We start from the raw sequence: 25,970 nt of genomic DNA on the forward strand, positions 1-25,970 counted from the left end.
ATCTTGTTGGTCTAATAAAAGATATCATCTCTACTATGAGCTCTGTGTTAGGGAGAATAGTAGGAGGAAATGGAATTCAGGAGCCTTGAGAGAGGAGGAAAGGGGACAGAAACTGGGACAGCAGGTTGACAGCATGAAGAAGAAAAAGGACACTGGGACTGGGGACTGAGGATGGGAGATAGGGATTAACTAGGTAAAGGGAGACTAGGAGCTGGGAAAGAAATGAGGGAGAGGGAATGGTAGGGAAAAGATGAAGGTCTGAAATCAGATGTAGAAACACCTACCTGGAAGACCAGGACTGAGAACTAGTGGAGCAAAGGGCAGAAGGGGATTGGAAATTGATCTCATTAGGATAAGTTCCCCAGAGAGAACTGGGACTGCTTGAGCAAGACCCTGGGGTAGGGGGAGCACTAAGAATGGGACTGGGCCCCGGTGGGGATGTGGGGGGAGAGGTGACTGGAGACCAGGCTTAGGAAGAGAGACAAGCAGATTGAGATGTTTCAACAGAGTAAATGAAGCTGGAGACAATGGAGGTGGGGAGGATTTAATGCTTGTGCAAGGAGACTGAGAGAGAAGTCTAAAGGAATGAGACAAGGATGTTCTGGCCAAGGACATTTCTGGTGAATTGGGATTAGAAGCCTGAAAACCGGAGACCAAGGCTAACTGGTAGGAATGATCCTGACATGCATGGAGGCCAGTGTCTCATACATCCTGTGTCCCCCATTGATATCCTCTTCCTTTTCCCTTCTCTCTCTCACACAGTCTCAAGCACCTCTCTCCTCTTCCCCAGCCAGTAAGCATCCATACATAATGGTGGGCTGGTAACTCCCTCAGGTTTCTGCACAAGGGCAGTATAAACCATTTAGCACCAGAGCATTTGCTTCATGCCTGTTGGTAAGAGTTTAAATCTTTGTTTGCTATCATGTTCAATATTGCTTCCCTAAAGGGGAGGAGGGTGCCAAGCACTACCTGGAGTAAAGGACTCAAATGACTGAGACCTTTGGATTCAGTTCCCATGTCTGTGCAAAAAATGTTGGTAGAATCTGCTAATTCTAAGAAATGTTTTGGTCCCTACTTATATCCTTGAAACATCTGTCTCAGATGCTCCCAAATCTGAATTACTAGCTTGACTTTGCAGCCCCATGAGGGATACCCAATTTCAAGGCAAGTCAAGTAAATGTGTAGGTTTTAAAAGTCCTTAGAGTCAACATTTGAAAAGAAAGTTTCACTTAATAGAGCTGATGTACTGCTAGGATGACATTATTTTAAGGTCATAGCAACCTTAACTTCCCAAGAGCACCTGAACTAACAGCTAAAATGTCAATGTAGGGTGGGTGTTTAGGAAGGGGATATAACAAAGACTATGCTAAACTGTTACAGATGCCTGCATAGCTTACCTTGCACCATGGCCAAATGTGAAAAAGCATTAGTATCTTATCAAACAGAATAAGTGACCATAAACAACATCTAGAAACTAAAAGTCATAAAGCATAGTATAAATCCTAAAATAAACCATTGTGCATCTAGAGTGGCAGAATGTATATGAAAGTGAGGGGGACACTTTCTACTCTGGTGCCCAAAAAATGTAGGTGTATGAAGAAGATACTGTCTCAGCATTGTCTCAAATGATCAAAAATAAAACTGTGAGAGGCAAGGATTTCTTAGGCTGATATCTTGTATTGGACCAGCTATGTAGCTTGGATAAAGTTAGACACACTTTCAAGTGCAAGACATTCTTCCTAAGGTCTCTAATCATAGGAACTAGGCACTGCATAGTGAAAAAACAGCAGAGGGAAGTGAGAGAGAGAAATTGTCGGGCTAGCAGACACACAGTAGAAGAAACAAAACTGTTTTACTGGGAGATCAAGACCTATCGAAAGGAAGGAGAGTCATTCTCATCTTCCCTGCGTGGAAAGAATTCAGGAGTTGGATATAATATATGCCATAAAGCTGGTATCGGTGTTTAGTCCTTGATTCTTAGTATCCAGACAGCTTACGAATTTTTGTTCCCAAATTCACCTCTTAACGGTGTCAGGTAGCTATCTTTGAGCATTAGGATAATGAGGTCAGAGAGGGAGTGATTGTTTTTTGGGGGAAAAAATGTGCTTCTAATGGTGTGTGTATGTCTCCATCCTTTATATTTTTTTCTGTGATCATTCATTCTGGTGTGTAGTTGCTGTTTAGTTTCATCCACGTAAATGCCATGAGGCAATTGGATGAGATATATCACATTTTGGGAAAGGCACCGGGAAAGGCAGAATTCAGGAACCATGGGTTCTGATGTTTTTATTTTGTTATGGGGGATGTTGAAGTGGAGATGTGCTGACAGGTTAACCATTTCTTGCCAAGGCAAGGCTGTGTCCCATTTGATGTCTGTTGGGTAAGGTTAGGGGGCTGTTTAAAAGTCGGGAGCAAAGGGGCTGGGACTATTTCTCTCAAGACCTGATCTTTGTTGAGTATAGGCTGCAGTAGTTTGCTGATTCTTCTGATGGGTCCCAGTGTAGGAGACAGGTGACCACCAAGAGTGTGCGGTCACAGGGGGTTTTCTCTTTGTATTGTAGCAGGTTACTGCAGGGTATCTGTATAACTCTTTCAAATGTATGAACTACAGGCAGCCCTCAGACTTATGACACAACTGGTTCCTGAAAACTGTGTCTTAAGCTGAAACGTAATTCGGAACCAATTTTCTCATAAGAAACAAGGTTATAAACGGGGGATTGGTTCCTGAACCAAGGCCCAATAGCAATCTCATTGATTTGGCAGGACTTCTTTGAGGTGACTTTGCTGGACTTTTTGAAAGGCTCTTGGTTAGACTTTTTGAAGGGTTCTTGGTTGGAGTCTTCTCCGGAGTCTTGGCTGCAGGTTTTTCTGGAGTCTTGTCTGCTTTCTTAAAGAAATCGTCCAAGGAAGTTTGGACAGATGTTCTCCAGGGGGATGGGTGACTTAGTGAACTCGTTCGCTGGTCTGGCGTTGCATCAGATCAAGCGCTGTAAAGTTGAAACGGACATCATAAAGTTGAAACAGGGTGTCAATTTATAAACGTTGTAAATGTGAAACATGTCATGGCTGTGTGTGTGGGGGCATGGCAAGGTGTGTGCGCGTGTGCGTGTGCATGTCAAGGGGTGTGTGTGTGTGTGTGTGTGTGTGTGAGAGCATGTCATGGCTGTGTGTGTGTGGGGGGGGCACGGCAAGGTGTGCGCGGGTGTGTGACGCGTGCGTGCCGCCGGCGCTGGAGGGCGCTGCGGGGCTGCAGGTACCGAGCCGCGCTCCGCTGTGAAGTTAGTGACGTCAGTGGGGGGCGGGGCCCGCGCGGCGCGGCTCTTCCGGCTCCTCTGCCAGGCTGTCGCGGCCCCGCCCCCCGGCGGCCAGCCCACCCCGCCCCGCGCGCCCGGCACCCCCACCCCCCACCGCGCCGCGGCCAGTCCCGCGGGTGCCGGCGGGGCCGGGGCAGAGCGCGCGGCGCGGCGCAGGGATGGAGCCGGGGCCGGAGCGCGAGTGCCGCGTGCTGTCCATCCAGAGCCATGTCGTGCGCGGCTACGTGGGCAACAAGGCGGCCACTTTCCCGCTGCAGGTGCGCGGGGTCGGGGCGGGCGGGCCGGGGCCGCCTTCCGTAACCGAACCGCCGCTTTCCCGCGCCGGGCGGCCCCTTGTCTGCCGGCCGCGGCGGGTTGGCCCTGCGGTGCGGGCGCTGCTGCCGCTCCCCCGCGCCACTGTCCCCGCGGCCGGGCTGCGCCTCTGCCGCTCCCAGCGCCTCGGCGCGGCTGCTGTTGTCCTTGCTTGTTACCACTGCTGCCGCTACTATTGCTAACTTACTGCTGCTGTGATTATTATTATCGTTACTCTTTGTTGTGATGGTTGCTGGTGTTATTTCCACTGTTATGATTTCCACCATTATTACCACTCTCTATTACAGTTACTATTATGCTTCTTTTCTGTTACTGCTGTTATTACTATGACAGTTATTATTTCTATTCTTATTATTGTTACTGCCGTCGTTGCTGTTATTCTCATTACAACTGTTATTGCCACCACTCTCTTGCCATGAGCGACTGGTGCAGCAAGTGATGAGCGGGGACTGCCCACTGCCACCCCTGGCGGTGTCAGCGGGGGTCCAGAGGTGGGGGGAGTGGCGGGTGGTGAGTGGGGACTGCCCACAGCTGCCATCCATGCTGGCAGCAGTGGTGGGCAGCAAGTGGGGCAGCCACATTGGCAGCAAGGGGGGGCAGTGACTGCCTGCAGAAGCTGGCAGCGGCCTGGCAGTGGCCAGTCTCGGTAGGCACGTGCCCCCCCCCCCCGGCCTTCCTATGCATTGCCTATGAATCTTGCCATCACTCTCAGTACCACTTTTACTACTATTACTATTATTATGATTACTCCCACTGTTGCTATTATTCTTAGTGCCGGTTATTACTTTTGCTATTATTTTTGTTATTTCTATTGTTATTACCACTACTACTATTGTTCCAAGTACCACTGTTATTACTATGACAGTTACTATTACTATTAAGAATAGAAATAATTTTAATAGTAGAAATAGTAATCATAATAGTAACTGTCATGGTAATAGTGTTACTGAGAGTAATAGCAATAGCGGTAGTAATAATAGAAATAATAGTAATAATGGTAGTAACAGTGGTACTGAGAATAACAGTATCAGTGGTAGTAATATTATTTCTATTATTACTACCACTGTTGCTATTATTCTTAGTACCACTGTTGTTATTACTCTTATTACTATTATGATCATGACTGCTACTGTGGTTACTATTATATTTACTATTAGTATTATTACTACCCCTGTTATGATGGTATCTTCTTCTTACATTATGGTTGTTTTGTTGTTGGTTTATTACTACTATTACCATTACTGTTATTTAGACTCATCCCAGCTCCATCCAGAAAGCCTCAGAGCAGCTTACAGGCGATGACAAACGATAATAAATTCCCTTAACGACACACTGCTCACTCCTGCTCCCCTGTCAGTCACCCTCCAGAGCAAACCCGTTGTCAAATCTCGGCCCCATTCACATTAAGATATAAAGAATTTCCTTCCCTCTCCCCATGCCAGAGTTCACTCCAATCAGATAAATGCAGGGGTTGAAAACCTAGCATAGGAAGGATTAATATACAGAGTGGGGGCTAATTCAGTCTGGCCTCATGGCCAGTGTGCAGCCCTGAGAGTTTCCTGGAGTCTGTTCCCATGATAGCAAATCTCCAGTGTGATGTGGGGTTGGTTACTTGTCCTCTTTGTACCCCTTTCCTTCTTTCTAAACTGAGAAATATGACTTGCCTACAAGGCCAAGGGGATGGATTCAGTAGTTGTAAAGTGCCTCTGTCAGAAGAACCACATGGACTAAAATCATGACTTCAGTTATAAATGGTTGGTGATGTAGCCACCAGATGCTGTTTGAAGAGTTTAATAACTTGCGTTGTATATTCTATAAACTAACTTTATGCAAAGCTACTGCAGGAGATAAGGGCAAGGAGCCATCACCAGTTGCACCCAGGAATTGTTTCTAGGCAGTCTTCAACAAATGGGCTGCTGAAAGCTGTTGAAACCCAGGATTCAGGTAGAGTTGGGGGTACAACGTTGCCATACTAAAACTTCAAGGTTTTTATTACTTACCGAAACTGTGAGTTTGAGTTTAATCTTAAATATCCTTTACTGACTTTTCCATGGGGCAAAAATAAATGGGGACTTGTTCTATTAGTGAACATATCCTCTTATGTCTTCCTCAGGGTTTTTTATTCCCCTTGCCCTATGTCAGCTGAATCAAGGGTGGTGGTTCAGTTGTCACTTCCTTTGGAACCCATTAGCACTGTTGCTGAGTTGGCTACAGGAGGTATCTGCAGATTGAGGGCTGTTTTTCCGAACCAAAGGGCTGAAAGTGTTCACTGGTTAATGATAGAACCTAAACTGTCTCTTTACTGGCAGGATTAAAAGAAAAAAGGGTTATTTTCCATGTAGGCCAAACACCTATTTTTGATATACCTGGCTTAATAATAAAGCACTCTTTCTTCATGTGTTAAAATATTTATTTTATAACTAATGACACCGGCTGTCTGTTATAACTCCTAATAGCTGCCTAAAGAATGGTTAGTTGTTCAGAATTCCTTTGTTAAACACCAGCTTTTCCCTACTGACTTTTTATGTAATATACTTTTAATTATGCTTCCAGCCTATGTATTTTTCTGGCTTCAGAAAGAAAACAGGGACTGCAAACAGCATTTTTGGGACCGTTTCTGGATTTTGTGTGTAAAAATGTCATTAGAGTTGGAGATGGTTGTTAAGATTATGTTGTAAATGGATCTTAGTTATAGCAAGATTTCAACAGCTTTGCTTTCCTAACTTTCTGAAGCAAATAGTGTTTGGTTGGAAAAGAAGATCTAAGAGATTTGGTAAACAGAAATAGAAGGGTTCCTGAATGAGCATGCAGCCTTCAGATTTCCTTCAGACCCAAAAACATAAAATTGGGTCTTCAGGTTTTTGAAGGACGAAAGGTCACATCCCACAGCAGTGTGCTTTCTATACAGTGGGATTTACAAGTAGAGAAGCTGAATTTTTGTTTTACACAAAAATCAAATTCATTGTAAGTAGTGGTTGTTTTGGCTGTGGGATTCTTTAGCGACAGTGGGAAGGAACACTAGTGTAAACTGGCTGAGATGGTTAGTGCACCAGGGTGGACTAGACAACATTGAGGTGAAAACACCTTTGCCTACTCTCCAGTTGTGCTCCTGCTGTTGCTAGAACTACTGGAATGTCAGGAGTGGTAGTTCAAATAGACCTTAAGAAAATTTCTTCCATGAACAAAGCCAAGGGCACCATTCTCCATGGCAGCTAAGTGCCACACATAATCATGTTAAAAGCACCCATGCATCCCGAGTGACTTCTCTGGCTTCTTATCTTTTTTTTCTGTTCATTTCTCCCTGATTGTGCAGAACTTATTGGAAGAGAAATCAGAGAGGGCCCATAGTTTGGATCAACTAAATGGAAAATGGCTCCGCTCCCTTAAGCGGAAGCGATACGGCTTAGAAAACACTGTAAAAATCAGGTTAATGTGTTTATGGCTTTTTTGGTGGCACTCAAGCCAATATCTAGCTTTCTTGTCCACTTAAGGTTTCATAGATTTTCATAGATTTCATAGACATTAGGGCTGGAAGGGACCTCGGAAGATCATCGAGTCCAGCCCCCCTTCCAAAGGGCAGGACGTCAGCTGGGGTCATAGGATCCCAGCAAGATAAGCATCCAGTTTCATCTTGAAGGTGTTCAATGAAGACGCTTGAACAACCTCCGGTGGCAGGCTGTTCCAGACCTTGGGGGCTCGGACAGTAAAGAAATTCTTCCTTATGTCCAGCCTGAAACGATCTTGTAGTAGTTTGTGACCATTCGTCCTCGTCATCCCTTGGGGCGCTCTGGTGAACAAACGTTCCCCTAGATACTGGTGGTCACCCCTGATAAACTTGTAGGTGGCCATCAGATCACCCCTGAGCCTGTGCTTTTCCAGGCTAAAGAGCCCCAGGGCTCTCAGCCTGTCATCGTAGGGTCTGCTTCCCTGACCTCTGATCATGCGCGTGGCTCTTCTCTGGACTCTCTCAAGCTTCTCCACATCCTTTTTGAATTGTGGAGCCCAAAACTGGACGCAGTACTCCAGCTGCGGCCTCACTAAGGCCGAGTACAGGGGGAGAATGACGTCCCGAGATTTGCTTGAGAAGCATCTATTGATGCAAGCCAGTGTTTTGGTCGCTTTACTAGCCGCAGCATCGCATTGCAGGCTCATGTTCATCTTGTGGTCAATGATGACCCCCAAGTCTCTTTCTTCCATAGTGCTAACCAACATAGCACTGCTGAGCCTATAAGGATGCTGCGGGTTTTTTTTCCCAAGGTGGAGAACCTTGCATTTATCGGCGTTGAACACCATCAGATTCTCATCCGCCCACTTGCTGAGCCTGTCCAGGTCAGCCTGGATCACCCGCCTGTCTTCTGGTGTGGATGCTTTGCCCCAAAGTTTGGTGTCATCGGCGAACTTGGCCAGTCCGCTTCTGACTCCAGTGTCCACATCGTTAATGAAGATGTTGAACAGTATGGGTCCAAGGACAGAGCCCTGGGGGACCCCACTGGTCACAGGACACCACGATGAGTGACTTCCATCAATTACTACCCTCTGGGTCCGACCCCGGAGCCAATTTTCCAGCCAGTGGATCGTGGGGGACCCAAGGCGACAATTGGCCAGTTTCTCCAAGAGACGATCATGGGACACCAGATCGAAGGCTTTTTTGAAGTCAAGATATATGACATCAATCTCATCTCCCTTGTCCAGGTGATAGGTCACCTGGTCGTAGAAGGAAATGAGATTGGTCAAGCAAGACCTACCCGCAACAAACCCGTGCTGGCTATCCCTTAAGATGTTGGCGTCAGCCAGTCCATTAAGGATGGCCTCCTTAATAAACTTTTCGAAGATCTTCCCTGGGATAGAAGTCAGGCTGATGGGCCTATAGTTAGCCGGATCCACTTTCCTCCCTTTCTTGAAGATAGGCACCATGTTGGCCTTCTTCCAGTCTTCGGGCACTACACCAGAGCGCCAAGAGTTTTCAAAGATCCGCGCTAGAGGCTGGGCTATGATGCTCGCCAGCTCCTTGAGTACCCTGGGGTGAAGATTGTCAGGGCCGGCTGACTTGAAGGTATCCAGCTTCTCAAGATGTTCCTTCACAAAGTCAGCATTAATGGAGGGCAGGGGATCACCCGGACTTCCCGGCCCTGTAGCAGGCACGGGCGTCCCATGGGGCTGATGAAAGACCGACGCAAAGTACCTATTTAATAGTTTGGCTTTTTCCTGGGCGTCAGTTGTCAGTTGCCCCATCTGGTTCAGCAGGGGTCCAACGTTGCCCCTGCTTTTCCTCCGGCTCCCCACATATCTGAAAAAGGACTTTTTATTGTCCTTGATGCTCAAAGCTAGCTGGAGTTCAGTTGCAGCCTTGGCTTTCCTGGTCTGCTCCCTACAGGACCGGACCAGTGCAGAATAATCCTCCTTGGAGGTGACTCCCATCCTCCATCCTTTGTAGGCCTTTCTTTTTAGCCTCTGGAGGTCTGCTAGGTTCCTGGAGAGCCAGGGAGGCTGCTGTGCCTTCTTGCTGCCTTTCCTCCGAGATGGAATAGACTTAGTTTGTGCATTGAGGATCGCTCCCTTGAGGAGGAACCACTCTTCTTGAACTCCCCTCTCCCTGCGGTCACAGTCCCTTAGGGCCTCACTGACAAGCCTCCTGAGCTTGTCAAAGTCGGCTTTCCTGAAGTCAAGGACTTGCGTGTTGCTGACTGACTTGCCAGCTTTTCGCCGGATGGTGAAGGTGATCAGCTCGTGGTCGCTGTCACCCAGCTTCCCATCGATCACTAGGTCGCCGACTAGGTCCTCCCCAGTAGCCAGCACCAGGTCGAGCAGCACTTTGCCTCTCGTTGGTCCATAGACTTCTTGAGTCAGGTAGAGGTCATCCACGCACGAGAGGAAGCTCTGCGACCGCTCAGATTTTGCTGAGCGATCCTCCCACGAGATGTCTGGGTAATTGAAGTCACCCATGACAACCATGGTCCTGGAGCAAGCTGCCTCAGCCAGTTCCTGGGCAAACTCCTGGTCTAGCTCAGGACTTTGGGTGGGAGGTCTGTAATAGACTCCCACCATTGTGTCCCCTGTGCCGTGTTCCCCACGGATTTTAACCCAGAGGGTCTCCAGCCGTCCACCCTGGTCGCCAATATCGGCTTGCAGGGACGCGTAGCTTTCCTTAACATAGAGAGCTACACCCCCGCCCCTTTTCTCTACACGATCCCTCCTGTACAGGGTATAGCCATCTATACCTGTGGTCCAGTCATGGGTGGAGTCCCACCAGGTCTCCGTGATCCCTATGACATCGTAATTGTTCGCACTGAGCAGGAGGATGAGCTCCTCCTGCTTATTCCCCAAGCTCCTGGCATTTGTGTACAGGCAGGCAAGTGCCCCCTGGGGGGCTCCTTCCTTGCCCACAGATTTTACCAGGGGTGGGGCTGGGGTGGGCTCCCTTGAGTGCCGTGATCCGCTGGCTTTGCAAGGATTGTTCAGCGGGCCAGCAGTGGCGGTAGTCCCCCCGTCCCCCAGTGGGCTTAGTTTAAAGCCCGGTGGAGCAAGTTTAAAGCCCGGTGGAGCAACTAAACGATTTATTAATGCAACATCTCTTCTTTTAACTGTTGCTTTTCTTTGCCAAATTTCCACTGTATTAGTTGAAATATTTAACAAGATCAGTGTGTTTTTAAAAAAAAAAAAAAGACTGTCTCTAAGTGTATGGCATTCTTTCTCTTGCATCCAATTAAGTCTCACAGCGAAATTTTCAAATAAGTATTTGTTTAAAAGAACATACGGCATCTGCTGTAGTGAGACTTTGTTCTGGTGCCTACTTTAATGAGGGAATTACAACTGGGGACAGAGAAGTTAACACCTTTTGTACCAAATCAGGGATAAATTATACTTGTTCTTTGAGCTTGTTTATGTACTTTAAACAAGTTGAGGTAACATATCTGAGGGAAAGTTTATATACCTTAATTTTGTTTTTTATGTAAAAAAATTAAGAAATGAGCAGCTCCCTTTGTGATTGCTATGATTTTTGCTGTGTTGAATTCTGTTAACGCAGTTGCAATTGGTGATGATGGTGGCAGGGGCATAAGATAATTGAACTGGCTTTTTGAAAGATGTTCTCAGAATTATGCTGGCTACTTATGAAAAAACCCTAACAAAGCTACATTACATGCATGCCATTAGCTCAGCTGTCACTGTTGGGAAACTGTTTCCAATTGTCAAATTTGCAATGTGGGAAGTGCCATCAGAACATAATTGCCTGCTGTGGTACACAGTGGAGGCTTTACCTGTCTTTCCTTTGTGCCATAGTGGTTTTCGTGGCTTTTCAATACTACTAAAATGCATGGTACTAACTCTTCTGGAGACTGAAGCCCTTATTTTACCACACCAAAAAGGCGGCAGGACAGGTTTCCCAGTACTGTTCTGACAGCGTCTTGGTCCTGACTCCCAGGGATTATCTCTATGGATGACATCTTTTTGTTTGACTGTGCCTCTCACTAGGGTCTGAATATCTGAAGGAAGAGGTCCAGTCTTTTGCACCTCTCTCTCTCTGTCTTTTTTTTTTTTAACAAGGGGGTTTCTAAAATATGTCCATATGTCTGTTAGGAAAGATTAGAGAAACACATGCCAATTTCATGTAGCCTTTTGACATGAGTGTTTGGTATCTGTTGGTCTGAGCTGCCTGCAGTCCTATAGCATAACGTTTGACTAACTTTATGTCCTGTTACCAATCTAGAGAGCCATAATCTAATCTTGGATACTACTTTAAAAGGTTGGGTTTTTTTTAAGAATTTTCTGTTCTTATCTCACTTTTGATAATGTTGGTTCCACATAATTATTTATTCCATCCCATCTTCACACTTTCATGAAATGGGAGGAACTTCATTTTTGGTCCCAGTACTTTGTCCTTGGCTTCAATGAACCAGCTATCTGTAGGAGGTAGCTAAAAGCATTGGCAAAATGATATTTTGATCTAGATAATGAGATTATAAATTACAAATAAACAATTTTAGATTAGATAAACTTTTCCCTTTTCAGAACAAAGGAATTTTTAAATCTGTTCACAGTGGGGTTCTCTGATAAGTGGAATGAGCTATTTGCTGAAGCAGTAAAAAAGCCAGGTAATGCTTATTCTTCATGGAACAGATTTTTTCAGTGATTCTCTTCAGAGACAGTTTTGTTTTTTTTATTTGTCCTTTTAATCCTATGAAAAAACACTTTTGAACTCTCAGAATGATAATTTTTGTACTAGTTAGATGGGCTGGAGGCAGAAGCATTCAAGTATGATTAGAAACTTTCTCCAGGCTGTGGGCGTTTTAGTTGGAGTCCTTCTCTAGCATTAATCCTTGTACTTGGCAAAAAAGAGATGCTTTTGTTCTCCTTTTCTGCAATCTAGCTAAATGTGGTACATGCTGTACAGAGATATTGATACACACAGTCTTTTTCTTAAAGTGCTTTGTATTTAAAATGACAGAGTACAGGCTGAAAAAAAAGGTGTACAACATACAGTTTATCCATGGAAATTGTTGGTAGGAAATGGGAAGCATTTGCTACACTTTGCATCCTGTTGCAAGTGTTTCTAAGCCAATATCTTGGTGTGGTACAAATACGTTGGAATTTAAACATAATGCCTTTTTGCAAAATGCTTCTGTATTCAACATAACTTGCAATAGCTTCTGCATATAGATTGAGGCCTGCTTTGCACATAGAACTTCAGTGACCTAGAGTTACACGGAGATAAGGGGTTACTAAAGGACATTAAATTTGCCGCAGTTCCCCCTGTTAAAAACACGCATGTGCTATAACCTAACCCATAATAAGTTGAGTCTAGCCTGGAAACTTTGACATCCTGTGGAAACTTAGACGTAACAGTAAAAACTGTAAAGCTGCCAATAGTTGCATGACACGCTAAAGTTCTTTGTTTAGGTAAGCTATAAATGGACCCTCGGGCAAAACCCGGGGTCGACTCTGATTTGAGTGACTCAGCTCCTTTGTCGATCTGTTTGCAAACAATAAACTTGACGCGGACCCAGCTTGAGTGTGTGTAACTCTCTCCTAGAGGTAAAATTGGACAAGCCTCCAGGGGCATGAAACTAGCAGTTTGTGCAACATTGGTATGCATAACATATTTGATTGCTTTTTCATTCAGGAATATGAACTTGTTGAGCCAGATCTGCAGCTGGTATAAATTTCTCTCTCTCTCCTCATAATTTTGCTGAATCAGAGAGATCTGGGAAATCTGGAGTTAGGGAAGCAGTTTTTTGCATTCCTCTGTAAATGCATCTTACTCGTTTATTCTTAGACTTGTTAAATGGCAGAGGGGTGCCTGGAAGCTTTGTTTCTGTCATGTAAACAGCAAATTTGAGGCTGGTAAAGCAAGATTAATATAAGGATTTTTTAAACCTGGTACACCAAATATGTCAATCCCCTCGAGCAAGAAGGGACAGCAGAGATGCTATGTAACAACCTACTTAGGAAGGGATTCTATTGATCCGTAGTGTAAAACCTCAAGTACACAGAAGACTCCTCTTGGCAGCCTGTAGATGCCCCTGACTTATACTACAAGAGACTATCTCAGTACAATTCGGCAACTCTGGCATAGTTTGTCATGCCAATAAAGTATTATGGAAGTGAACTGAAACCATCTTACATCAATGTAAGTGAAGTTTTGCAAGCCTTTCTATAAGGCTTGAATGAATGAGCACCACCTCTAGTGCCTCCTCAGACCACCAGTCTCCCTGCCAGTGTAATTATAAATATGGTAGAAGAGAGAAATGTATTACTCTTGTACACTTCACTTAAACTCTCCTTATCTTCATTTTAGGCACATCAGGTTTGGAGGGCTGTTCTTATTAAAGATAGAAAACAGAATGACTCAAAATCCCATGAGGATCTTCATTTTGGGAACGCAAACATCTTCTTGCCAGGGGATGATTTTTGTAAATCGGGGTGTCTCTGATGTCAGAGAATGACAGTGTGTCCTCTGATGTGTTGTTGAATCTGTAGAGGAAACTTCTGTTGTGGGAGCCATTTCTAAAAATTGAGGCAAGTGGTCTTCCTGTCCAGTGGAATCTCTCCAGGCTATGTTATTCTGCATCAGAGCTAACTATGCTTCACTGCTCTTACTTGCACTGACATTTCGCTCCTTCTAAGAGGATATGGAAGTTATTAAAAACTCAGAACTAATCTGTAGCAAAGATGACCAAGCTGCTCATGCTTGCAGTTAGGGTAAGGAAAAAAATCAGCTTCTCTCTTCAGTAACATTGTTCTGTAGTTCAAAAATTGGAGTTCTTGCAATTGCAGAGAAATGTCGCTTGAACAATGCTATTGTGTAACCATACAATTCCTGTGAGTCTTTCTTCTCTATACCTAGTACTTTCTACTGGGGTGCTGTAGCATGTTTGAATTGGGTAATTTTCCTTTAGTTGGTTTGTGAATTGATACACTACGCACCAAACACATGATAAAATATAGTAACTCTTTATTTGAATCTTATCTTCTGACTGGTATTTACAGTCTATATATCACGCTTCATTCAGAAGGAGGGGAAGAAAAGGAGAATTAAACTATTATAAGAAAACTATAGCCAGTTAAAAATGTCAAAGTTGGGCATTGCTATTTTCAGCTAGCTACAGTTATTCAGTCACTTCCCATGGTTCCTGTTGCACCAGAAGAGAGTAATTATTTTTAATGGGGAAAAACACAGGTCTTAAGATGACAAGAAAGCTCAGGGTTGAACTTGGAGCCTGAAGTAACTTTCCTCTTAATCGTGAACATAATATTTTATTTGTAAGTGTCCTTTGAATTAAATAAAGCCACTACCACTTTGTGAAGGATGCCTTATGCTGCTTTAACAGACGGGTCAGCCAAGATGTAACTTACGGAAAATTACAAAACAAGCCAGTGGCATTGGGAACAGAACTCAGAATTTCTCTTACTCTTCTTTTTCTCTAAAGTAGCAGTCCCAGTCTGTGGTTTCTGGGCAGCATGTTGCCCATGAGACTCTGCAGTGTTGCTTGGAGCCATGGGAAATTTATAAAGTTAGTAGTGGAGTTGACAAGGGAGAGCAAAGTAGCCTGCAGTATATTTCTTGCTCATCATGATTGCTCCGGGGCCAGCAGAGGATGGGGACCACAACTGCAGGCCATTCCTTCTGTAATTCTGTCAAATGAAACGGTTAACGTTTTAGAGTTCCCAGCTCTTCTTTGTAGCTTGTTTCAGCTACCTTTTGTAGTCAGTGGAAGCAATACCATGCGTTTTGCAGTGGGAGTGGAAATGGGTTGGTTGGCTGTGTTTTGTTTTTGGCTTAATGGAAAAAGTAAGCTGAAGACATTTGTTCTGAGACTTCCCTGGCTCTCCTTGCCCTATTCCTAAAATGACTGCCTATGGAATTACAAGCTATTGAATGCAAGACGTTCTCCCTATCCCGACTACATAGCTGGTCCAATAAAAGATATTGCCATAAGAAATCCTTGTGTCTGATGTAATTTCTGGACCATCATGGCTACAACATCACTCCGACACAACTATAGAATTACAGTAATTCGATTGCATCCCAAGTGTGTAATGGAAGTTTCTGCCCAAATAGAAGCTGATAACTGCATCATCCAGTTCTTGGAGAGTTATTTATTCAAGTAACTTATGAAAAAAATTCCATGATGCAGAGAAGTGGCTTGGAGGGAAATTTGGTAGAGGCACATGCTGCACAAGGACCAGTGGGTGTTGGGGTAAGGGGGATGGAAGGGCAAAGGACTGTCTGGATAGAGGCAAGCATGTGCTTACCTCCTTGCTCATGGGATTGACTGGGATTGGGGGAAGGAGGAGCACCCTTCAGAGAATTGCTCAACCACTTCAGGCTGAGAATCACTGGTCTAGAGCGTTCTGACAGAATTGCAGTCTGCTTTGATAGAAGAGAGAGGCTTCTATTTCTTCCTTAATCTCCAAATATGTCTTTGTCCAAGGCATCATGCAGATATAGGTCTGAAATCTGAAAACATATACACATATGCATGTATTTTGCTTGTGTTTATAAACACATTGAGTGCTGGCAGATGATGATAGTGGAGGGGTAAGATTCTTTGTCTGGGGCTGCTGTTTGGCTTGACTGCTGACTCCCTGGGTACCTTTATAGACACATGAAGGATTTATCTATAAGCACTTGTTGAAACTTCCATGATACATATGTGGAATGATGTCATGCCCAAGGTTCCCTCCAAGGTGTGCGTGTGCACGGCTGTGCATGATTTAAAACCTTGCCACGCACTAACTTAGTAATGCTGTGTACCCACCCAGAGATGATCTGGGCACGGAGTGTGGCAGAGGCACTGGGGCTGGCGCGGGGCACTTACTAGAGGTAAGCCCAAGGCAAGACGGGGGCTGGGGCTCAGGGCTGGCTCCAGGGAACTGGTCTGGTTCCAGCCCTGACACCATGTGCCTCCTTGCTCCCTGAGGCAAGGTGGGGGCTGGTGCTCCGGCTGCAGCCTGCAGCAGTGGTGGCTGCCCTGCCTGGAAGCTGTGCACACTGGCTGGGGCTGGGACTTTCCCACTGGCAAGTGTGGCAGCATATTACACTGTACTGGGGGGGAATGGGCTGGGCTTGGCCCCATGTGGAGCATAGCAGGGACAGCTGCAGGGCAGGCCAGATACAATTAATTGGGCACCTGCCTGTGGGCTGGATTAATTTGCCTGGCAGGTTGGATTCAGCCTCTGGGCTGTATTTTGCCCACCCCTGAGATAGGACTTGGGGTTCCCTTCTTTGTTTGTGTGCAGACTTCTACTGACTTCTGTAACAGCTCTTGAAAGAATCTTACATGACTGATATCTTGTCAGTGTGAAATAACTCCAGTTCCCCATAAAGGATTACTTTGTAATAGCTTAGCTAATTCTAATTCTTATTCTTGCAGCCTGGAGTTCTAGGATATTTTGAGTTCAATGCTTCACCTCCCAATGCGCTCCCCAGCCCCTTTGGGCTCCAGGCCCCTGGCCCTGTTCCACATGTCATCCCAGTCCCCTGGGGTCCCTGGCCCAGGCAAGGCTCCTCTCCATCCATCCCAGTCCCCTAGGGTCCCTGACCCCAGACAAGGCTGCTCACACTCCACTATAGTCCCAGGGTCCCTGGCCCTTATAGGTATTCAGGGTGCACCTCAGGCACCTGTGGTTTCTGAAGTGGCGCACGCTGAAGCAGCATGCTTGCAGACTGCTACACCGTTAGAGGGAACATTGGTGATACCTCTACCATGACTTAGACCAGGGCTGTCCAACTTCTAAGTGAGCAGGGGTGCGCACTGCATAGGCCACACTGGCATGATTCACAGGCAGTTTCCCCTAGTGCTGTGTCACACGCATAGGTAACTTGACTACCCTCCCTTCTCCTCTTGGCTTCCTAGCCATACCCACTATACCTTGCCTTTGCACTGCAGGTGGGGCCTCGGGAAATAAAAGCCTGAGGAGGGAAGGGGAGATCGGAGAAGATTAACCCTCTGTGAGCCAGATGTGGTCCACAGACTGCCATTTAGACAGCTCTGATCTAGACCTTGGAAAACAAGCAATTTCTTCTCCCTCTGCCAAGAGTCTAGTCAACTTTTGTGCCTGAACAATGTAAATAGCCCATATCAAAAGAAACCTATATCTAAAGCAGCTTTTATTGGCACTGATACAGAAGAAATAAGTCTGTTTTGTTTGCATTTAGCCAACGTAGAAGGTCTGAAGAGGTGCAAACATTTGGGTGGTTACCTTTGTTTCAGTTTAAATCAAGTTTATTTCAGGTTAGCTTGAATTGATTAAGAATTTGTTTAAGCTAAAATTTAAATAAGATATTCATAAACCAAAATGAGTGTTTACACAAGGATTTGTATCAGTTTATCGAAATTCATTTTAAACTAACAGGATCCAGCTTTTGTTCAGATCATATTACAACCAGTCTTGCTGGTTTTGTGACTATGGCAAGCTGTTTAATCTGTTTCTAGGTTTTAGTTTGTTTATAAAATAAACATTGTCCTGCTCAAGTATTTATTGGTACAGAGTATGGTGACAGTTATGTAATTTTGCAAAGCATTTTGTACCTTGGCCGAGGATGGGAAATGAATCCTACTCCTGGGAAATGAATCCTAACAGATCGTGGTTTCTCCTCAGTCTCCAATTTATGTACTTTGTTTGGAGATCCAGTTTAAAAATATTCTGAGTGGGTGCATCTACACGTGCAATTAATGCATCTGAATAAATGCTGGTACAATTTGAGGTGGGGTAAACTAATCCCGATGTCACCATCTACATGCGCATTTAAGTGCAGTAATTAACTCGGTTGTCAGATAGTACCCATGTCTGATGGGATTATCCAATGACACTGTAAATTAGTCTGTACCAGCCCAGTTGCTGTGCACGTGTAAATGCTGACACTTCATGGCACAGTAAATTAGTCTGTTGTGCAGTAAAGCACACATGTAAACGCACCCAGTGTGGTGTGAAGTGTGCTTCACTGGCCTCTGTTCACAGCTAACAGCCTATTGTAGCACATTTGTCTTTACAATAGGATGAAAACATTATTTGAAGAATGGAAATCCAATTTAATAAATCCTAACTGAGGCGGGTGTGAAGTATACTGTGTTTGTCTGCCAGCTTAAAGCTAGCAGTCTATCCTAACACATTCTAATTACAGTAGTGGGAACAGTTGGCAGCTTAGCTAAAATGGTATATTTGACTTTCTGGGTTGATGTGTGCTTGTCAGCCCACAGAGCCTCAGAGTTTTGTACTGAGCTTTCAAGTGTAGAAATGCACTTGCCAGCCCATCCTTAGTTTTTTGGGGTTTTTTTTCCAGCATTTTTTACAGTACTTTTAGAGCTCAGAATTGATTAATATTGTTTTCCACTGTTTTGCCTTTTTTCGTGATTCTCCTCTTTTTTCTTCCCTTGGTTTTCCCTTCTAACTGGGGTCACTGTTGTGGATCCTGGCTCTCCATGCGATCTGGTTGTTGAGCCACATCACGATGATTTGGCAGAGGTTTTTACAGCTGCATGCCCTTTCTGATGCTAACTCTCCTTTTATCTGGGCTTGGGACCAGCATTGGATGGGTAGAATTACTCATCCATGACAGAGTTCCTTTATGGAATTGTTGTGCAATTTTTAATTGCAGTGATTGGAAAGAAAGCAAAGTAAACTACATTTTAAATAAAATCTGAAGTTTATTCCAAGTAACTGAATAACTTTATAATTTCCTGATCTGGCATCGGTGGTCTTACTATAGAACAGTGATTCCCAACCAGGGTGCTGGAAGACTCTTTTAAGCGTGTTGTGAGGTCCCATGCAATATTGGCACTGTTAGGCTTGCCAACATCTATCACAAGATAGATTTCAAATAGGAATCCATGGTGTCAAAAACCTTCTGACCTGTTGTGGTCTTTTTGAGTTGTTTGCAATGGAAGAATTGCTTTATTATTTTTCTGTAGTTCAGAAGAGCAGAAGGTAAAAGCTGGCATCTTCCAAGGAATGCCTTAAGTAGAAACATTGAGAATCATAGTCATAAGAACAGGAGAATCAGTGAAGAAACAAGGTTCCTTAAATTCCTGGATGTACCCAGGATCACAGTTCAAGAGTCACTGAGCTTTTGATCTTTCCCCTGTGCCCGCCAAAGGTGTTGAAATCAGTCTGGTTAAAGTCGAAAGGAATGAAACCTGGTTTTTAAGGGTGTATAGAAGCAGTCTTCTGAATGGACTGCTTCTTGCCTGTGTGCTGGGATTAAGCCTTGTGATCATATAGTCATTGTGTAACATCAAACAGATGGGACTGTAATGCTCATGAAATACTGTAAGCAGCTCTTGTGTCCTTCATGCTTAGCTTCTCTGTGTCTTTTCTACTTTGGCCATAAAGCTGACAGGAGGAAAAGTGGAAAAGAACATAGCATAGAGCAGTAGCAGACAACCTTTTCTAGCTGCAAGCTGGAGTGACCCACCTCAATTCAGAGGCAGGCAGGTACTAGGACTTGCCTGCAGCCAGCTATTCTTGTGCTGCGGGGAGACTGCCTGCAGCTGGTGCTCCTCTGCATGGTGGCACAGGAGGAGCCCAAAGCTACCTGTCTGTTCAGGCTGGATTGCACCAATTTGAAAGTGCAAGAAATTTAAGCTGGGGTAGGGACGACATTCCAGGTGAAGGGGGACACAGTGAATTGGCAATGGTTTTGTGTGCTCCAACTGTTGCCCGCAGAGGTTTCTTGGAAAATATGTCTGGTTATATAAGTCCTTTGGATGTCCTTAATTGGTGCAGTTATTCTTCCAAGGTGTGTTATTTTGCATTTTTTTTATAATACAAATCCTTTTTGTTTAAAGGTTTCATACTGTCTAGATACTATTTTTGTATCTGTTGTGTCCCTTCCTATATTTACTATTTCTACTTTCCAGCAGTGGTGAAATAACTTCCTTCTCAAGGTCATAAATGCTGTGGTGAATTGCTCTGTTTCTACTGCCAAATTTGAAAGGGTCCACTTGACACATTCTCTCAGGTTGATGTATCACCGGTGATAACTTCTGACTTCCCATTTCTAAGCCATTTGTTTATCCACTGTCGTATTATTATCCAGACACTGTCTCTCCAATATCTTAATGAGTTTTCTGTGTGGTACCTTGTCAAATGCCTTCCCAAAATACAGCTATGTTATGTCTGTAGAAGTCCCGTTATCTGGTTGGTGCACTTTATTAAAAATGTGGAAAGAGGGAGAAAGGGGTTTGGGTTGTCAGGAGGAGCTTCAGCATACCTCATCAACCTGTGCCGGCTATTGTGCCATACTTTGTTAGTTTACAGTGCTCGCTCTTCCATTCTTGCTCTCATGTATATTGTGCGTATGCATTTTATATGCATGCACGTGGATCATACATAGGTGTGTTATGTATATGTATGTATGTATGTATGTATATGTGTATAAATTAATTTTTTACGTACTTTCTTTCTGGTAACGTGTCTATTTAGGTGGCTGGTTCTCTTATGTTACAAAAGCAAATATGTTTAGAGTTTGCATGTATGCCTGTTGAAAGATGCTAGATTGTGAAATGAAGTTTTCTTCTTGAAACTGAGTACTGCATGAGCAGTAGCAGTGCAAACATCTTTGCGCCATTAGTATGCCTCAACCTGAACTACAAGCTCACTTTAGAGCAGTGTTTCCCAACCTTTTTAGACTCAAGGCACCCCTTGGAAAGTGTGAGCCCTCTAGTTGGCACTCTCTGGTTTTTTGAAAACAGAAAAATACTGGAACAATTATTTTGTTACAAAGAACTCAGAAAGATCATAACAGGTCAAAATGTTTTTGACAGAGTCTAACCTTCCCTTCCTCCCCCGCCCCTCCTCATCTTTCTAGAATGAATTCGAGTATCTTTAGGTTATGAACAGTTGCTATCTGCACTGTAAAACCTGAGGGGAAAGTTCTGGCCTCCTTTAAACTTGTGTGACCTCGTTAACTTAACCCCTGGTGCAACCAAGGACAGAACTTTGGCTTCCTTTTTTATGAGAAAATGTCATCCCACTACAGTGAGGTTTGCCTTGCCAATTACACTTTGGAATTTGACTTGCTGGCAAATTTACAAAATGCTATTTTTAACCTTTCACTTCCTGAAATAAGGACTTGTTCCTTTGAAGCTGCTTTTTTTTTTTACTACTTTGTGATACTGCAGTGAAGCCAGGATGCAGAATTTGTACCACGGCACAAGTGTTCTAAATCCAGGATTGCTATTGCAGTGGGTGCAAATGGAAAGAAGCTGTAAAATGAAAAAGCTTGCATGAAAGTACCAAAAGGTGTGGTAATAATAACGCAGTACAACAAAGGCAAAATAAATTGCTTATATACATTTTTTTTCTGCCTAAAGTCAGTTGACTGTGGAGATTTTCTAATGTGCATTTGTTTTGAGTCCAAAGGAATATAACTGGGAAATGTTGGTTACTCGGGCAGTTGTATGTGGCCCCTGTGCTGAGCAAATTTTCTGCCTGGCCACTGCTGCTGCCCAGCGCAGGCAAGTCTGGAGCAGGCGTGGGGCGGGCCAGGTTGGGACTATGGGTGCAGGTCCTCACTGGTATCACAGGGCTGGGGCCAGTGGCAGCTGGAAGGAGCTGCTGCCACCTGGGCTGCCTAGAAGGGCAGTCCAGCTGCAGAGCCACCCCAGCCCCACTGCAGGCCCAGGGGGTGGCAGGATATGCCAAGGCCAGGTGATGTCTGGGCTAGGTGGGACAGAGGGACTCACCACAAGTCAGACAAAGACCCTCCATGTGCTGGATCTGGCCTGGTGGCTGTGTTTTGCCCACCCCAATTGTAGATCAGTGGTTCTCAACCTTATTGGACTTGAGCCTCCCATGATTTCAAAAACTAATTTTTATATTACAGTGCTTACCTCTTTGTAGAGGGTCTGGGCAGTAAGGGATTTGTCAGGCTGGGAAAATAGCGAGCCTATGCTTATCTGCTTATCTCCTCACACATCATGGCACCCTTCAAAGGATCTGGCAGCACCCCATGGTGCCATGGTACCTTAGAGAAGAGAATCAGTGATGTAGAGGTACACTAAGATCGAAGAAGATCAGTAAACCGCATGGTAGCCAGTATAACATGGATGTCTTCTGTCATATCCTCCTTGCCACATCACAATTTCCAAGTACTTTAAGAGTTAAGTTATCAGTGTTTTGGTGGGTATACTCTGGTGATCTGTGAACTTCATCTCCCAGAGTCCCAGATTGCTTTACAACTTGAGTGTCTTCACCAAGAGAGATGATGCTTGAAAGAAAATATAGCAGGTGGATGTAACATTGTAAAATTTGGTTGGTTTTTTGCATCTAAGACTGTATGTGAGTACATACAATAAGGAGATTAGTAATATACCCTGAAACTTATAAACACTTTCAGAAGCTGATTTAAGTGTACAGTTTTGCCCTTCACTTTAAATTGGAAATTAGGCTGCTAACTGAACTAGGATGGAGGCGGATGAGCCAGGGCATCTGTTCTCAAATTTAAGTGCTGAAGGGAGGGAGCCACTGGTTAAATTCATGTGTGAATACTTGAATAATCTTTAACTGAACAGCAAGGGCATTTGGATGTCTGATTGCCAGTGGTAAGCATCTGAATGCTACATTTAGGTTACTTTATTTGCTGTATCTTTTCGTTTCTTTGTGCTTCCTTGCTTTTTGACCTTTTGGCTCTGATAATTATATGCATGTAGCTTTTTGCAGGGTTGCAAGAAGTCAACACTTTTCCAAGTGCTGGACTTGATGGCTTGGGAAAGGTATCTTTGAGTTGCCTGTTCCTAGGTTCCATAAATAAGTGAAAAAATACATGTTTAATGTAGCCTTTATCTCCTACCAATTAATACATTCTTTTTTCCTGCCCCTCCTCCCCATGTTCCTATGTTTGAACACTAATTTAAAAATTTTAAACACTGCATTTACCCAAATCCAAGATGACTTTGAATTTAAAGCAATCCCCAGTAATTAGATTTTTGATGGAAATTTATAAATTTGTTATAATTTTCTATGTATAGAATCTATTTATTGGAGGCTCGTCTTAAATCTCCCCCTCCCCCCCTTCCTAATGTTGTGACAAGGAAAGTAGTGGCAGGAAGGTTTGTGGTCTGCCCCCTGCCTGCCCATCTGCCACTTGTGTGCACCCTTCCAAATACCTGATATGTTGCTCCCTGGTCTTCACTGTATTTTCTGCTCATCCACGACAAGTCTGAAGGTTTTTTATGCTATGAATTGGTTTTTGAAATCTTTGGGTTTATCTTGTGTATCATGTGTAGGTGTTTGAATGTCTAACAGTGCTTATATTATCTGGCACCCCACAGCACCTTTAAAAGGATCTCTCAGCCACCCAGGGTATTACCACACTCTGGTTGCGACTCAGCACTCTAGTTCTGTAAGCTGTATTTAGTAAGGTATTTTTGACAAGTTTTGAATCCTTTATTTTATTTGTCAAGTAATAATTATGCAAAGCATCATATGCTGTGACACTCGCACATCATTTTTTACCAGGAATCCAGTATTGTTGGGTGATAACCTTTTAACCAAAAAATAAGCTTTGTTCCGTTTCTGCCTTGCACTGGTTCTTTTTTTGTTTCTCTGAAATGTAGATGGTCACCTAAAGTGAATCTGGTGTTTATTTTTCAAGCAAATCGCCGTCTAACATTTATGAGCTAGAATGAAGTAAAGATTGCAGGACTTGCTCCATAATTCTCATTTTACTCCCACTTGTTGCTGAAACAGGTTGCCATTAAAAGCCTCATTAACATGCAAATAAAAAGTTTGCATTGGTCTCTTGGATACAGGAAGTTCCAAATGGTATTATAGGTAGAAAAACGGATGTTTGCTTCCTAAATGAAGTGCATTGAAGTAAACATCGTATCTCTTCTCCCTCAAAAAATGAGTTAATTGTCAGGCATGCCCAGTGCCAAAATACAGAAGTAACCATCAAAAAAAAAAAAATCCAGTCTTTATCCAGAGTAGTGCTTCTCAATCACAGTGCCGGGGTGCTCAGTGGTCCTGCAAGAGCCTTTGAAGGGGTACCATGAGGTGTGAGGAGATAAGCTCAGGCTCAGTCCCTGCCTGGCTGTTCCTCAACCCCTACAGCTTGGCCTCTCTGGAAGGAGCTAAGCACTGTAATACATAAATTATTTTTTGAAATGGGGTGCCTCTTAATTCACTATAGTTATGAAGGGGTGCCTTAAGTCTAAAAAAGTTGAGAACTACTGAGAAGAAACTGTATATTCAATTTTTACACCTATTTTTTTTTTTTTCAGACTCACTTTTGTTCTCTTCTTCCTCAACATCCTGCTAGCAGTTTTTATTCCTCTCATTTTCATTTGTTTTTTTCTGGCTTTAGAATGTCTTGAGTGCATTATTGAAAAAATGCATGGCTTGTTGTTTTTACTTTGTTTTTTCTGAACCTCAGAGCAAAATGCCAAACTGGATGCTGGAGAACAAATCTGTCCTGTTGTAGCTACCCAGTAGAAAAGGGCACTTGGAAAGAAAATTATTATATATTTAATTTTACTCTAACAGAGCTGTATAATTTATTCTCAAGATGATCAATACACCAAGTTAACTGCAACACTAAGTTTTGTGTTGAATTTGTGCAAACAGATATTGATTGACAAAATTAGTGCACTTAGCTACCATAATTATATTGAACACATGTCTAATTCATATCCTCATGGTAATGTTTTGAATTGAAAATGAGCACTGAAGTATTAGGCAATTTTTATGTGCAGTTTTACATAAGCTGTGGTTTTGGTTAGCAGCCTGAAGCAGACGTTGCTAATTGTGTTTTACTTGTTTATAGTGATTGAATACACTGAGAAGTGCTCACATTTTGCAGTGTTTTAGAAATGTATGCGTTTGGGTGGTATTTTTGCTTTAAATTGCATGAAGATTTGACAGATCTCTTGCTGGCTGAATGCGTCTAAGGGGAGTAAAAATTAAATTTTGTTCAATGCTCTATTACAAACTAATTTAAAAATTATTTATTCTGAGTAGTGATGATGAAGCATTGGGATACTATTTTACACAAAAGCTTATATATAGTATATGTAATAGCTTTCGTTATTTTTTAAGAAACTCATGCTTCATCCTAAAATAGTTCCATAGGACTGTTAAGTATGAATTAATATTGGCATCTACTTTGGGGCAGAACTAATCTTCGTAGCCAAGAGATTTGTGTCTTGAAGTATGTTAAGGTTCAGTTAGCAAATGATAAATTAGAAGTTCAAAATGTGTACCTCTTAGCATCTCAGGACAGTAGTATAACATTAATTATTGGGGTATCCATCTGATCTTTACAAAATTAGCCCAATGTCAAGAATTACACGGGGGGGGGCTGGAACCATGCTAATTCAGTGTTACTTACGCTTTCCTGTGTTTGAAGATGGTAGCTTTGAAATATCAACAAGAGCTGATGGGACTGCTTGCAGGAAGCCTTTGGCAGAGGCCTGATTGGGCAGTCTCTGTTGCCCAGTCAGCCTGCCATCACTGTAACCCCATTATCACCCACCAGCATAAGTGACAGGGCTGCTCAGAAGCAGGCACCCAATCAGCTCTTGCTACTACTGCAGCCCTGTCACCCTTGCTGCCAGGTGGCAAGGGTGACTGGGCTTCCTGGAAGTTACCCAGTGGTAAGATGGGGTTGGGAAGAAAGTCAGACAAGAGTACCATGAGCTGAACTTTTTTTTATTGGAGTTGAAGAACACAAATGCCTCCCTTTTGTGGGAGGGCAGGGTGCCAGATGTGCTTAAATCTACTTTCAAGAAGTCATCAATTGACACTGACTTCCAAGCCAGTTATCACCCTATCTCCAACCTCCTCTTTTTTGGGAAAGGTCATTGAGCAGGTAGTTGCCCAACAGCTCTAAGTGTCTGATGCCAC

General features: G+C 43.7%; 1 protein-coding gene across 1 annotated transcript in view; it reads left to right on the forward strand.

Annotated features, from left to right (window-relative positions):
* The first annotated feature begins 3,392 nt into the window (after positions 1 to 3,392).
* The window catches only part of PDXK (pyridoxal kinase), a 79,026-nt gene continuing 56,448 nt past the window's right edge, over positions 3,393 to 25,970 (forward strand). The window contains exon 1 of the mRNA XM_019487209.2: positions 3,393 to 3,571. Coding sequence (XP_019342754.1) covers positions 3,473 to 3,571 — 99 coding nt within the window. The 5' untranslated portion in view covers positions 3,393 to 3,472. The remainder of the gene's footprint in view (positions 3,572 to 25,970) is intronic.

This window comes from Alligator mississippiensis, chromosome 1, assembly GCF_030867095.1.
Source record: "Alligator mississippiensis isolate rAllMis1 chromosome 1, rAllMis1, whole genome shotgun sequence".
Classification (NCBI taxonomy): domain Eukaryota; kingdom Metazoa; phylum Chordata; order Crocodylia; family Alligatoridae; genus Alligator; species Alligator mississippiensis.